At 42.8% G+C, this 13,418-nt stretch overlaps 1 protein-coding gene across 10 annotated transcripts in view; it reads left to right on the top strand.

The window, feature by feature from the left end:
- STK31 (serine/threonine kinase 31) overlaps nucleotides 1–13,418 on the top strand; it is a 42,105-nt gene that overhangs the window by 17,571 nt on the left and 11,116 nt on the right. For all 10 annotated transcript variants that reach the window (XM_083578526.1, XM_083578530.1, XM_083578524.1 and 7 more), the window contains 6 exons: nucleotides 1,265–1,424; nucleotides 6,783–6,905; nucleotides 8,667–8,846; nucleotides 10,624–10,740; nucleotides 12,758–12,877; nucleotides 13,191–13,322. In XM_083578526.1, the coding sequence (XP_083434652.1) occupies nucleotides 1,265–1,424; nucleotides 6,783–6,905; nucleotides 8,667–8,846; nucleotides 10,624–10,740; nucleotides 12,758–12,877; nucleotides 13,191–13,322 (832 nt within the window). The remainder of the gene's footprint in view (nucleotides 1–1,264; nucleotides 1,425–6,782; nucleotides 6,906–8,666; nucleotides 8,847–10,623; nucleotides 10,741–12,757; nucleotides 12,878–13,190; nucleotides 13,323–13,418) is intronic.

Below are 13,418 nucleotides of genomic sequence, written 5' to 3'. Positions count from 1 at the left end.
CAGTTGCATCATAGAAATAAAGCTCCTTGAAGTTCCTTGTTTTGGATAAGTGAAGAGAGACAGAAGAAGATGATAGACAGGAGAAGAAGGGCCTTGCATGAGAGGCAGGGTAGAGAGGATCTCCCAGGGTGGGAGGCTGGGGGAAGAGGGGGAAGCTCCCAGTTGACAGCTGGGAGGGTTTACTTTTGTGTGTGTGGAATAAGGGGTATGATACAATTGTGATAGAGGGGTTTGTATTTCCCCCTTTGCTGCTCTTTTCCTTCTCATTCTTGGTTGTTTTTTTTAAAGTTTTCTCTCTTTAGATTAGCTCGGCTTTTATTGTATTTTATGTGGAAAACTTTCAGTAAAAATTGATTTTTTGAAAAAGGAAAGAAATAAAGCCCGCAGAAGGAAAAGGAAAGAGAAAGTAGTTTGATAATTATGATAGGAAAGGCAAAAAAAAAAAACCACAGGTCCGCTGAAGCCCATTGTCATCTCGGGCAAAATTGCTTCCTAGCCCCATTAGCTGGTGGCTAATGCTAAATCGATAGCAATGTGCAGCATGGGATAATGCGGTAAAGAAACACAGTGAGTGAGTGGTCAAGCTGGGAATGCAGTGATCTGGTCCCTGGAGAGAGGCCCTACTTTTAATAGGCAGTGAGCCAATGAGAGGGAGAAGTTGCCTCTGGTCTCTTTGGATCGGACATTGCTGCTCCCTCAAACCACCATCTGATTGACTGAAGTCATTCAAAGCTGGCTCTCTCTGTGCTGCCTTCATCTTGATGTGGGGCAGAAAGTTTATCCCGATGTAAATGGGGATCCAGGATGTAATGAAGCTACGGAGTACCACGGGCTAAAGACAGAAAAGAAGGGGACCCTTTCCTATTGGTAAAAGTTATACCTGCACTTATCCCCTATGTCAGTGGTTTGCCCATAAAATAATAGTTCCAAGCAGATAGTTTGGTCGCATACCAGATGGCAGCATTCTGATAGGTAACAGGCTGCCATATATCAAAATTTTGTGTGTTCTTCTTTACAAGGGTGTAAAATCAGACAGTCCAGTCTAACCAGAAAGAAGGCATAAGTTATTACCATTTTAATTAAGCTGCATTTTCCATGATTTTCTGTGTTTTTCCTGATAGTTACACACACAGAGAAAGAGAGAGGTGTGTGTGTGTGTGTGTATGTATATATATAAAATAGTCTATTACATATAAAAATGAGAGTACAACTGTTGATAAGGCAGCTTCAATGCTCTATTCATTTTCAAATCTCTTTCACCCAGACAAGTCAGTCTGAATGCTCGTTTTGGAGAAGACCTTTCAGAAGCTATTAAAGTGGTTACTGAAGGATGCCTTGCTGCTCCCCTGTCCTTGGAAAAACTGGAGAAAATTTGGATCGACTATAACGCTTTTCAAGAGGAAATATGTGCATGCAAATGTGTGGTATGTAGAAGAGCTTGTGCCCTTTTTTGCTGAGGCATAAACTATAATGATCTTTTTTGTTTATAGTTTTTTAAAAAAAAGACATTTCTGGAATTAACTTGACATGTGACATGTTCAGTGATGGGGGATATAATTATGCTAGATCTGAGTTTGCTGAGAGAAGGGGATGCATGGTCTATTATTATAAGAATAATATAATATTTTTCCCATCCCACACAACCCATTGGGCACAGGGTAGCCAAGCAGGGCTTCTGAGTGCTGGAAATGCAGGAGAAAACTACTGAAAGTCAACTAACAGCTCAGGGCTCCCCCCCATGGGTCATTCCTTGCTTGCAGAACACCTCACACTTTCTCTCCCAAATCCCAAGCCTATAATGTTTTTGTCTGAGAGGTCATAGAACGTGGCTTGGAAAGGGCCAGATGGCTGAGTTAGAAGTGTTTTGATGAAAGTTTTAAGTAACATAACAACTCTCAAATTAGCCAGGCAGCATGCAGCCAAGCAAAAAAGGCCACTTAAAGCTTGGAGACTCTAAGAACTTAGATAAAGCAATCAGACATCCCAAAAGAATGGTAGCTGTTTGTCAACTAGCATACCTTGCACTCCCATCTCTTCCTGCTGCAATGTGACCTGTGCTAGCCTGTATTGTGGTCAGGTAAAAAACCGCAGCACTTGTAGTTCCAGTGATATTGGATTGATGCCAGTACCCTCTTAGTGTGTCTGTGAATGCATTTGCAGATCGGGACTTGCTGGAGAGTTTTTCCTCTTGCAGCTGAAGCCCTTCTTTACATTTGGCAGACACACATGCACCAGTAAATGTTTGTGGTGATTCAGTAGTCTTTTCCTTATACACCCTTTGTAAACAAACCTTTGGACCAGCCAGAGGCCAGTCTCACAAGCAGCAGTTTGCGTGAATTGTTTTCTCACTTAACTGGATGAGTTGCAGGTAGACTTTCCCATGAATATAATATATTCACCTCACCACCTGAAGCAAAGGACAAGAACATTAGATTGTAAAAATAATTTCTTTTCTCCCAGCTGTCACAGAATTTGTTTCTTATGAGTGTGTATCTGTAGCAATCCAGGTGGTAGTAGTTCTGTAGCCCAGATGCTCTTGCCATACAAGTAGGGTTAGTAGGCTGCAAAATGTTCGAGAGCATCAACCAGGACAGTAATCTGAAGCTGCTGTCTTTGCTCTTCCTCTGTAGTTAGCAAAGGAAGAGCTCTACTTAAGTCCTTGAGAAACTGTTGGCTTGCTGAAGTATACACTGAAGCCTGACTGCATCTGAGCCTAGTGATTTTTCTAGCTGCCTTCTGTGTCAGTAGCTCTGTGATTGCAGACAGCAACCTGAAAGATGCCTCAGCTCTCGCTTTGCATGCTGGGCTTGGTTTAGTTTGTTGTTGTTGTTTAGTCGTTTAGTCGTGTCCGACTCTTCGTGACCCCATGGACCAGAGCACGCCAGGCACTTCTGTCTTCCACTGCCTCCCGCAGTTTAGTCAGACTCATGTTTGTAGCTTCGAAGACACTATCCAACCATCTCGTCCTCTGTCGTCCCCTTCTCCTTGTGCCCTCCATCTTTCCCAACATCAGGGTCTTTTCCAGGGAGTCTTCTCTTCTCATGAGGTGGCCAAAGTATTGGAGCCTCAGCTTCACGATCTGTCCTTCCAGTGAGCACTCAGGGCTGATTTCCTTAAGAATGGATAGGTTTGATCTTCTTGCAGTCCATGGGACTCTTAAGAGTCTCCTCCAGCACCATAATTCAAAAGCATCAATTCTTCGACGATCAGCCTTCTTTATGGTCCAGCTCTCACTTCCATACATCACTACTGGGAAAACCATAGCTTTTACTATACGGACCTTTGTTGGCAAGGTGATGTCTCTACTTTTTAAGATGCTGTCTAGGTTGGTCATTGCTTTCCTCCCAAGAAGCAGGCGTCTCTTAATTTCGTGGCTGCTGTCACCATCTGCAGTGATCATGGAGCCCAAGAAAGTAAAATCTCTCACTGCCTCCATTTCTTCTCCTTCTATTTGCCAGGAGGTGATGGGACCAGTGGCCATGATCTTCGTTTTTTTGATGTTGAGCTTCAGACCATATTTTGCGCTCTCCTCTTTTACCCTCAATAAAAGGTTCTTTAATTCCTCCTCACTTTCTGCCATCAAGGTTGTGTCATCTGCATATCTGAGGTTGTTGATATTTCTTCCAGCAATCTTAATTCCGGCTAGGGATTCATCCAGCCCAGCCTTTCGCATGATGAATTCTGCATATAAGTTAAATAACCAGGGAGACAATATACAGCCTTGTCGTACTCCTTTCCCAATTTTGAACCAATCAGTTGTTCCATATCCAGTTCTAACTGTAGCTTCTTGTCCCACATAGAGATTTCTCAGGAGACAGATGAGGTGATCAGGCACTCCCATTTCTTTAAGAACTTGCCATAGTTTGCTGTGGTCGACACAGTCAAAGGCTTTTGCATAGTCAATGAAGCAGAAGTAGATGTCTTTCTGGAACTCTCTGGCTTTCTCCATAATCCAGCGCATGTTTGCAATTTGGTCTCTGGTTCCTCTGCCTCTTCTAAATCCAGCTTGCACTTCTGGGAGTTCTCGGTCCACATACTGCTTGAGCCTTCCTTGTAGAATTTTAAGCATAACCTTGCTAGCGTGTGAAATGAGTGCAATTGTGCGGTAGTTGGAGCATTCTTTAGCACTGCCCTTCTTTGGGATTGGGATGTAGACTGATCTTCTCCAATCCTCTGGCCACTGCTGAGTTTTCCAAACTTGCTGGCATATTGAGTGTAGCACCTTAACAGCATCATCTTTTAAAATTTTAAATAGTTCAGCTGGAATACCATCACTTCCACTGGCCTTGTTATTTGCAGTGCTTTCTAAGGCCCATTTGACTTCACTCTCCAGGATGTCTGGCTCAAGGTCAGCAACCCCACTACCTGGGGTGTACGAGGCATCCATTTCTTTCTGGTATAATTCCTCTGTGTATTCTTGCCACCTCTTCTTGATGTCTTCTGCTTCTGTTAGGTCCTTACCACTTTTGTCCTTTATTATGGCAATCTTTGAACGAAATGTTCCTTTCATATCTCCAATTTTCTTGAACAGATCTCTGGTTCTTCCCATTCTGTTGTTTTCCTCTATTTCTTTGCATTGCTCGTTTAAAAAGGCCTTCTTATCTCTCCTTGCTATTTTTTGGAAATCTGCATTCAATTTCCTGTATCTTTCTCTATCTCCCTCGCATTTTGCTTGCCTTCTCTCCCCCGCTATTTGTAAGGCCTCATTGGACAGCCACTTTGCTTTCTTGCATTTCCTTTTCATTGGGATGGTTTTCGTTGCTGCCTCCTGTATAATGTTGCGAGCCTCCATCCATAGTTCTTCAGGCACTCTGTCCAGCAAATCTAAATCCTTAAACCTGTTCCTCACTTCCACTGTGTATTCATAAGGGATTTGATTTAGATTGTATCTTACCGGCCCAGTGGTTTTTCCTACTTTCTTCAGTTTAAGCTTGAATTTTGCTATAAGAAGCTGATGATCCGAGCCACAGTCAGCTCCAGGTCTTGTTTTTGCTGACTGTATTGAGCTTCTCCATCTTTGGCTGCAGAGAATATAATCAATCTGATTTCGATGCTGCCCATCTGGTGATGTCCACGTGTAGAGTCGTCTCTTGTGTTGTTGGAAAAGCGTGTTTGTGATGACCAGCTTGTTCTCTTGACAGAACTCTATTAGCCTTTGCCCTGCTTCATTTTGCTCTCCAAGGCCAAACTTGCCCGTTGTTCCTTTTATCTCTTGATTCCCTACTTTAGCATTCCAATCCCCTATAATGAGAAGAACATCCTTCTTTGGTGTCGCTTCTATAAGGTGTTGTAAGTCTTCATAGAATTGGTCAATTTCAGTTTCTTCAGCACCAGTAGTTGGTGCATAAACTTGGATTACTGTTATGTTAAAAGGTCTGCCTTGGATTCGTATCGAGATCATTCTATCATTTTTGAGATTGCATCCCAGTACTGCTTTCACCACTCTTTTGTTGACTATGAGGGCCACTCCATTTCTTTTCCGGGTTTCTTGCCCACAGTAGTAGATATGATGGTCATCCGAACTGAATTCGCCCATTCCTGTCCATTTTAGTTCACTGATGCCCAGGATGTCAATATTTATTCTTGCCATCTCATTTTTGACCACATCCAACTTACCCAGATTCATGGTTCTTACATTCCAGGTTCCTATGCAATATTTTTCTTTACAGCATTGGACTTTCCTTTCGCTTCCAGGCATATCCGCAACTGAACGTCCTTTCGGCTTTAGCCCAGCCGCTTCATCAGCTCTGGATCTACTTGTACTTGTCCTCCGCTCTTCCCCAGTAGCATGTTGGACGCCTTCCGACCTGAGGGGCTCATCTTCCAGCATCATAACTTTTATATGCCTGTTGTCTTTGTCCATGGAGTTTTCTTGGCAGGGATACTGGAGTGGCTTGCCGGTTCCTCCTCCAGGTGGATCACGTTTGGTCAAAACTCTCCACTATGACCTGTTCATCTTGGGTGCCCTGCTCGGCATAGTTCATAGCTTCTCTGAGTTCTTCAAGCCCCTTCGCCACGGCAAGGCAGTGATCCATGAAGGGGTTGGTTTAGTTAGGTGGAGGTAAATTAGAGCATTCTCAGATGGATCCCTCTCTAGAAAACTGAGCTACACAGAAAACACAGTTTCTAAAGTAAAGACCATCTTAACCATTGAAAAGAACAATTAGCCTTACCTGTGAAGGCGATACCATGCACATGTAAGAAGCCACAATGATGGCAGATTACAGGCACATGGGATTGGATCGTTTACTACTCCCTAACCTAGCTCCCATACTTCTTCCTTTTAAAAAAATCCTCTCCCAGGATGCAAATGGCAGCCTCCTGAGGCTAGATGGCATGCAGTTAATTGTGCTTTCTTCTCTAGGTGACTACTACTGGGATAGTTTGTTCCCTCATGGCTTTGCCATACATACACCAGAATCAGTTTTGAAAACATTGTAATAACTTCTTTCATGGGACGAGGAAGGATAGGGATGTAATTTGTTTCTAGCAAATTCACATTGGGGACAGCCGGCTTTGGTTGTTGATTGCCCAGATGTAGTTTCCCCTGAGTTCAGTCTGGGAAAGATGGTGCACTTGAACAAAATGCAGCAAGTGTGCTTCCAGAAAGAGAACAATGCTCTTAGATGTTTAGTGTGTACTTTACAGTTCAAATGCAAGATTGCATGAAAGTTAATTTTTGCATGATTTGGCTCACCACATACTCAGTAGTCTATTGCCTTGTGAGTGAATTAAGAGTTTCGGGGGGTTTATTCCTGACCTTGCTTTTCCCTTCAACACAGGACGAAGTGCAGAGCTTGATTCAACGTAGAAATGAAGTCCAGCAGAACCTGTATTCTACAGTGCAAGAATATATTATGGAAGTGGATGATTTACCCCTTTCAGAGCGCTTGGAAACATTGCAGGTTGGGAACAGAGCTGCATGCATATCCTATCTGTGCACTATTTTGTTTTTTTAAAGTCGGCCACCTTGTGTCAAAACAGTGTTATGCTGGTAATGTCCCTACATGGTAACATGATAGGACATCCTATCGAACATTTCCTTGCTTCTGAAGGTATATTGATATCACATTCTGCTGTGTCTGGTGTCTTACTGGAGAATGGTGGAAGCAGAGGGTGTTACTTATTCCTGTTCCCCAACGCTTAGTCCACAAAGGCTAGAAAATATACATAAAGTAGAACTTCATGTGAAATGTTACATGCTGTTAACCAGTCTAGGCGCTCTGTGAAATAGATGTGTAGGATGAGACATGAACCAATTGTATGCTTTGTGCCTATCTATAAAATTGGTAAAGGGACCCCTGACTATTAGGTCCAGTCGCGGGCGACTCTGGGGTTGCGGTGCTCATCTTGCTTTATTGGCCGAGGGAGCCGGCGTACAGCTTCCGGGTCATGTGGCCAGCATGACTAAGCCGCTTCTGGCGAACCAGAGCAGCGCACGGCAACGCCGTTTACCTTCCCACTGGAGTGGTACCTATTTACCTACTTGCACTTCGTGCTTTCGAACTGCTAGGTTGGCAGGAACAGGGACTGAGCAGCGGGAGCTCACCCCGTTGCAGGGATTCGAACCACCAACCTTCTGATCGGCAAGCTCTAGGCTCTGTGGCTTAACCCACAGCACCACCCGCGTCCCATTTATAAAATAGGTAGTGTCTTTTACTCAGCATATCGTAGTCTCTTAAAACATTTCTGCATTCATTTGAGTTACACAAAGGTCACTGCATCTGGCATAGCCGATGAGGAATTTTTTCTCTAGTGCGGTACAGTACAGCAAATGTTATGTTAATCTATGCCCACGAGGTGGCAGCCTACAAACACTTTGCTGAGCTGCAGCAAACATACATTTTACTGTGTGTCTGACAAGCCTTTATAAAATTCAGTGATAGAATTTTATTCTATGATAAATCAATGATTTATAAGTCTGGTGTTTATGACAGTTTGAACCCCAAGACATAGCGGGCAGTTTGCAGCACTCTCAGCAACAATGCCCCCCTGCCAAAAAACCCTGTTGCATCAACTCTTGGAAATGGGCATTTGAAATCACTTTTATGTTGCAGGATGTATAAAAACATACTTCAGGACAGCAATTTTCACTATTTTTTTCCTTCCTAGGATGTGCCCAAATTTCTCTCCCTACTGCTTTGTAAAATATGTATTTACCGCAGTTCCAAAATTACTCGGTTATTTTTTAAATTTTTTTATAGCAGGGGTCCTTCGCTGTTGTCAGGGTTGTGTGTTCAAAGGTAGCATGGTGTCTTTGGGCATCAGATTGGGGACCAGAGATTTGGGCTGTTAGAAATGTTCCATCTCCATCCTTCCTCTCTCGTGGCCATTTTGCTTAGATACTTTGACATGTTTTCATATCTTGGGGACTTGTTCCAGCCTTTTAATTTAAGGACCGTGTTGCATTACAAGTGAACCCAGTTTTCTTCAGGTCGCTTGGTACACTTGGAAGTCCAGGGACAGTTGGGGGGGGAGAGCACAGACTAAGCTGGTTCCCTCCTCCCCAAGAACCATTAGAGAAATGCTCATATAACAAAGTCCCCAAGGCCCAAGGTGTCTTTGTTTCATTTTATAGTATATAGCTTTCTTTATTCAATATAGTCTTCTCCTACTTTCAGTCTCTGCTCCCCAATCCTCCTGTTCTTTACTTTTATATTCCACAGAAATTGCAGGATTCCTTGGAAGTCGTATATGGTCAGGTTTATGAAGTAGAGAGTTCTGAAGGAGCTTTTGAGAAATTTGCTGAGTGGAAAAACATTAAGTTGGAGGAATTCAGTAGTGTCAGAAATGCCACAGATGCATCTCTGCAAAATTTGGTGACCTGTTTCAGCAGGATAATCCAGGTAAAGACAATGTTACTTTGACTTAAGACAGGCCTTGATTTCACATGTGTGAAAAAAGAGAGAATTGCTTTTTGGCTCCTTCCTTATCAACCCTATACAGTCCCTGACAGATTACCTTGAGGGAACATGACCCTTGGGCAGAAAAACAGCTGCCCACCCTTGTAGTGGGTATAATGTTAGACTAGGATCTAGGCGACCAGGATTCTAATTCCTACTCAACCATGAAATTCACCGGGTGAACTTGGGCCAGCCACCATCTGTCAGCCTAAACTACCTCACAGGGCTATTAAAGGGAAGGTGGGGGTAGAAATAATAAAAAAGCAAAGTTCAGATCATGATTTTGGTCCCAACTGCATGTTGTGTTGCTGGAAGGTCTCCAGGTATTACTTTATTTTGTAAAAGCCGTGGCTGAGTGACTACATTTAGCTGCGGGGGGGGGGGGGACAATTCGTGGCTCTGCAAGTTTTCCCTTCTATGGTTAATGATATCTCTTGGACAGGGATTTGGATCAAGCCTATATGGTAGGGTGGGGAAGAATATTGGGCTTTTCCTACACTCTGACTTTAACCCAGATAAGGACCTTTTGTCATTGCTTTTTTGGTGTGTGTGTGGGGGGTCACATTGGGAGGTTCAAATGTGGAGCTCCAACAATAACGTGTAACTTGGCCCTTTGACATTAGCTATCTAAATTGAGATTTGCTGGCCAATGATTCTGGGTTTTTTTTGGTAATGGAACATGGGAAGGGTTACTCTGACGAATGGATACTTGGCCATTTCCCTTTCTGCTATTGTTTTGGCTCTTACTTTGGGCAGATTTTTGTGTTAAAATATGAAACGAAACCGTGTTTATCATTAAGTGGATACACTGTTGGGTTATACTTGGGAAGCTTTCTAGGAACTTGAAAGGTGAAGTGGGAACATAGCATTCGTGTGATGTAGCATACGCATTGGAGCAGCTGATAGAACATTCTTTCACCACTCTGAATTTGATGACTAGGGAAGCTCCTATTACAGTCTTTGCTCCGTAACCTTTGACTGCGTGATCCACTTTTATATAATCATCCTTCCAAAAAAAAATTTCTGGGGCAGCTTGTTGCATTCAGTGATGATAATGATTAATGATCACTTCTAAGCCCATATAAGTTCTTTATAGAGCTTTTAAAAAATCCAATACTGTTCCTGCCTGCATGCTCACAATTTAGACTGAGGCAAAAGGAAATATAAATGTGGAGGGTAGAGGAAAACAAGCATTGGAGCAGAATATTCTCTTTGGCAGGAAGGGGAGAGAGGCAAGCCTCCTGCAACTGCTGCTTCTCTGGGCGATGGATGGGGTCAGACTGACCTCCCTTTTTCCATTCCTTTCTTCCTGGGAGGCAGCTCTCCCAGTCATCTTTTGTTCCCCGGCTGGTGACAGAGACCGGAGTGTGCTTTCCTTCTGTTCTGCAGCATCAGGACAATTTATAACAAAATCACTAAATATAATATCGTTCATGCACCTTCTACAATCTCATGTTCTTTAGCACTAAGCAGCAGTAGAAAGTATGTGCAACAGGACGGCACATACATTATTAAAATTCACAAATAAAAGTGCTGTTGACTCGAAGTTTTCAGTAAAGAAGCAGGAAACGTATGACTGCCTAAAGCTTTAAAGGGACAGCATCTGACACACCTCTATAGGGAGGGCGTTCCACATTTTGGGGTCCATTATTTACTTTGCCAACACTGTTAATATTTGTATAGATAACTCCTTTTTTCTCTTAACTATTTACCTTCCAAGTTCTTTGACATGACGTCAGGCATACTTTTGAAATTTGAGGATGTACGTGACAACATGGATGAAGTTCTCAAGAATGCCGAGTTGAACATTTCTCAAGAATTGAGCATTTTTCTAACTGTAAGTTAGCTTTCTTCTGTTACAGCACTTTTGTAGTGGCTTCATGTCTTTTGGATAAAAGCCATGTCTGAAATTTCCAGTGGAATGTTAGAAGCAGGATTTCCTGCAACAAAATTCCTCAGTCCTAGTCAAATACTGAAAGACCATAGTCACAAATCTACCAGTTAATTTAACATGGTGGCCTGTAAGCTAAAATCTCACTTTGAGAAGGGGTGGGAGTTGCGAGTTGCCATCTTTCCTGTGTTTAGTTAACTAGTTTGTCCCTGAATTGAAGCCAGCAGCTTTCTTCTCCCCTTCAGCTTGGGGCCTAAATGGATGGGGGTGGAATTGAATTTGATAGTCACTAATTTCTCCAGGCCCATTTTCTCCCTTGTCCCTTGTCTCCCTTGCAGCTAAAGAAGTAGCAAGGTCTTTTTCTCCATCTACCCCGAGACCATCATAAGGGTTTGAATAATTTGCTTCAGTGTATGAATGCACCTTGCCATGCTCATCTTCTGAGCCTGGCAGGTGAGGCTGTGACTAACCCCCATTGTGGGGATGTAATGAGGCAGTGATTTCCGCCCTGCCTGGGGTAATCACAGTCATTGCCATTGGGGGCGTGAAGCGGTGACCCACGCTCCCCCCAGCGGTGATCCCAGGGTTCCCCGTTAAAGGGGTTGTTTGAGGGGAGGCATTGGCCAATAGGTTGTCATTGCTCTCCCCTGCGACTACGGCGAAATGCGGGGTGGGCTCTCTGCTTGAACAGATGTTCTCCAGAGCCAGCCCAATCCCCACTCATTCTGGATAACCCTGATGTTCCCCAGCTCCCTGGCCCGGGACTGGGAGGGATAAACGCTCAATGCCTAAGCCAAGATATACCCTACATCTGAAGTCTTAATAAAGCTGTGGCCAATTTTAATCCCATAACATAGTGTCTTGAGTCATTATTCCACCTGGGGGTCACCTGGGGTTGGGGAGACTCCGCCTGTCCACGCAATCATTGCCATTTCTGTTCGGCTGCAGTTCAGCTTCCACTGAAATGTATATTGTGTGTCTTGCAAATGTATATTGTTTGTCTATGGCCAAAACTAAACTGTTTAATTATATAACCAATTTCGACGCATTTCAGTGGAGAGGGGAAGTGTAAGAACCAATGCAGAAAGTAACAATAATTTACATGTTTGCAGACTAAGAAAATAATTATAGTGAGTGCTGTGACATTCTCAGACATCCCTACCCCAGAGTAAGCTGCATAGTGCCCCATTATCTCCAGGAGCCAAGTGCCTTGATCCAGCTAGGGAAGACCACTTAATGCAAGTAGGCCTCCATGCTGTTGTTGCTTGCTGGATCAGCAATTGCAGAAATTAATTGGATTCACATCCTAATACACATCAGAGCTCAGTTGCCTTCTATTTGAATAGTGTTGCTTTATATGGAACGTGCATTTGAAAAGCTGCTTAACTTTGCTCAGCGTTATTTCTTCCTTCTCTGAAAATATTTTTCATGGCTCCATACATAATTTCAAATCAAAAGGTGGCTGGACTTAAAAGTGACTGTTGAGGGGCAGCAGAACACAACATACCCAAAGACAATAGTAAAATACACAAACTCTTAATTTTTTTTGACATGTACTCTGCACTTGGTTTTTAATACATTGTTGACTGTTCCAGGTAGAAGAAGCCAAGATAAAAAGCAGCAAACCTCTGATTTACAGTTCAGCCAATGGTTCAATTTGCAGTTCAACTTGTGGTCCTTTTACTGCAGTCTGCTGCAAAACAGGAGTCCACGATTATTCCTGATTGAATCATTTGACAAACTCACCACACCAGAGCTGCTGAACATTGGGGTGGAGGTTGTGTCCCGTGGAAATGTCAAACTACATTAATTTAAACTGCTTGGTAGCCTCTACTTATGTTACAAATAAAAACTGATAAGCTTTCCCATTAAGAATAGCCTCCTTGCCTATAGGTGTTGAAATCCTCAACCTTCATCTAGCTGCAGGTATGTTATCTGTATGTTTGTGTCTGATTCCATTTAGGAGCTAGATGAAGCAGATAAAAAAATAATCTTGAACGTGTACAGTGAAGTTATGCAGAAGATCAACCAAGAAAGCAATCTCTTAAGCGTTATATATCACAAGTATCTGGACAGCATCGAGGTCAGTTTGTCATACTTGGTTATATTTTTGTATTCTCAGAATTAAAGCAGACCATGTCTTGAAACTTTAGGAAAGCTTTTTGGTGATACTGTTTTGTCCATGAAAAATTGGCTTGTAATTATAAAATGACCCATTAATAGATTCCTCTAAACTAGATATTGTTTTATCGCTGCTGAAGACTCTGTTGCTATTTAAGAGATAAAGATGAGTCTAATGTGTGCAAATAGCAGTCTTCCTTGAAACTAATTTGAGCAATGAAAACGCTGTTCTTTCACTTCCATGTTTTCTTTGTGTTTTTTGTTTTACACATTAGTTCAAAAAGCAGATAGTGGAGTGGCTGGAGACAAGTCCCAACGTTGACGTTTTGCTACAGATTAAGAAGAGAGTGAAAAAGCTGAAGGCTCAGCTGAGGTGGAAGCTGGTTGAAAAAAACAACTTGGAAGAAGTATGGAAATAAGTGCTGTTTTTAAAAGGCTTTTCTGAAAGATAGAACTAGTGGACGAGGGAGAGCATTCTGCCCCTACCGTCCGTTAGGAAAAAA

This window comes from Podarcis filfolensis, assembly GCF_964270895.1.
Source record: "Podarcis filfolensis genome assembly, chromosome: 12".
Taxonomy (NCBI): domain Eukaryota; kingdom Metazoa; phylum Chordata; class Lepidosauria; order Squamata; family Lacertidae; genus Podarcis; species Podarcis filfolensis.
This window is presented reverse-complemented; position numbering and strand designations above follow the sequence as displayed.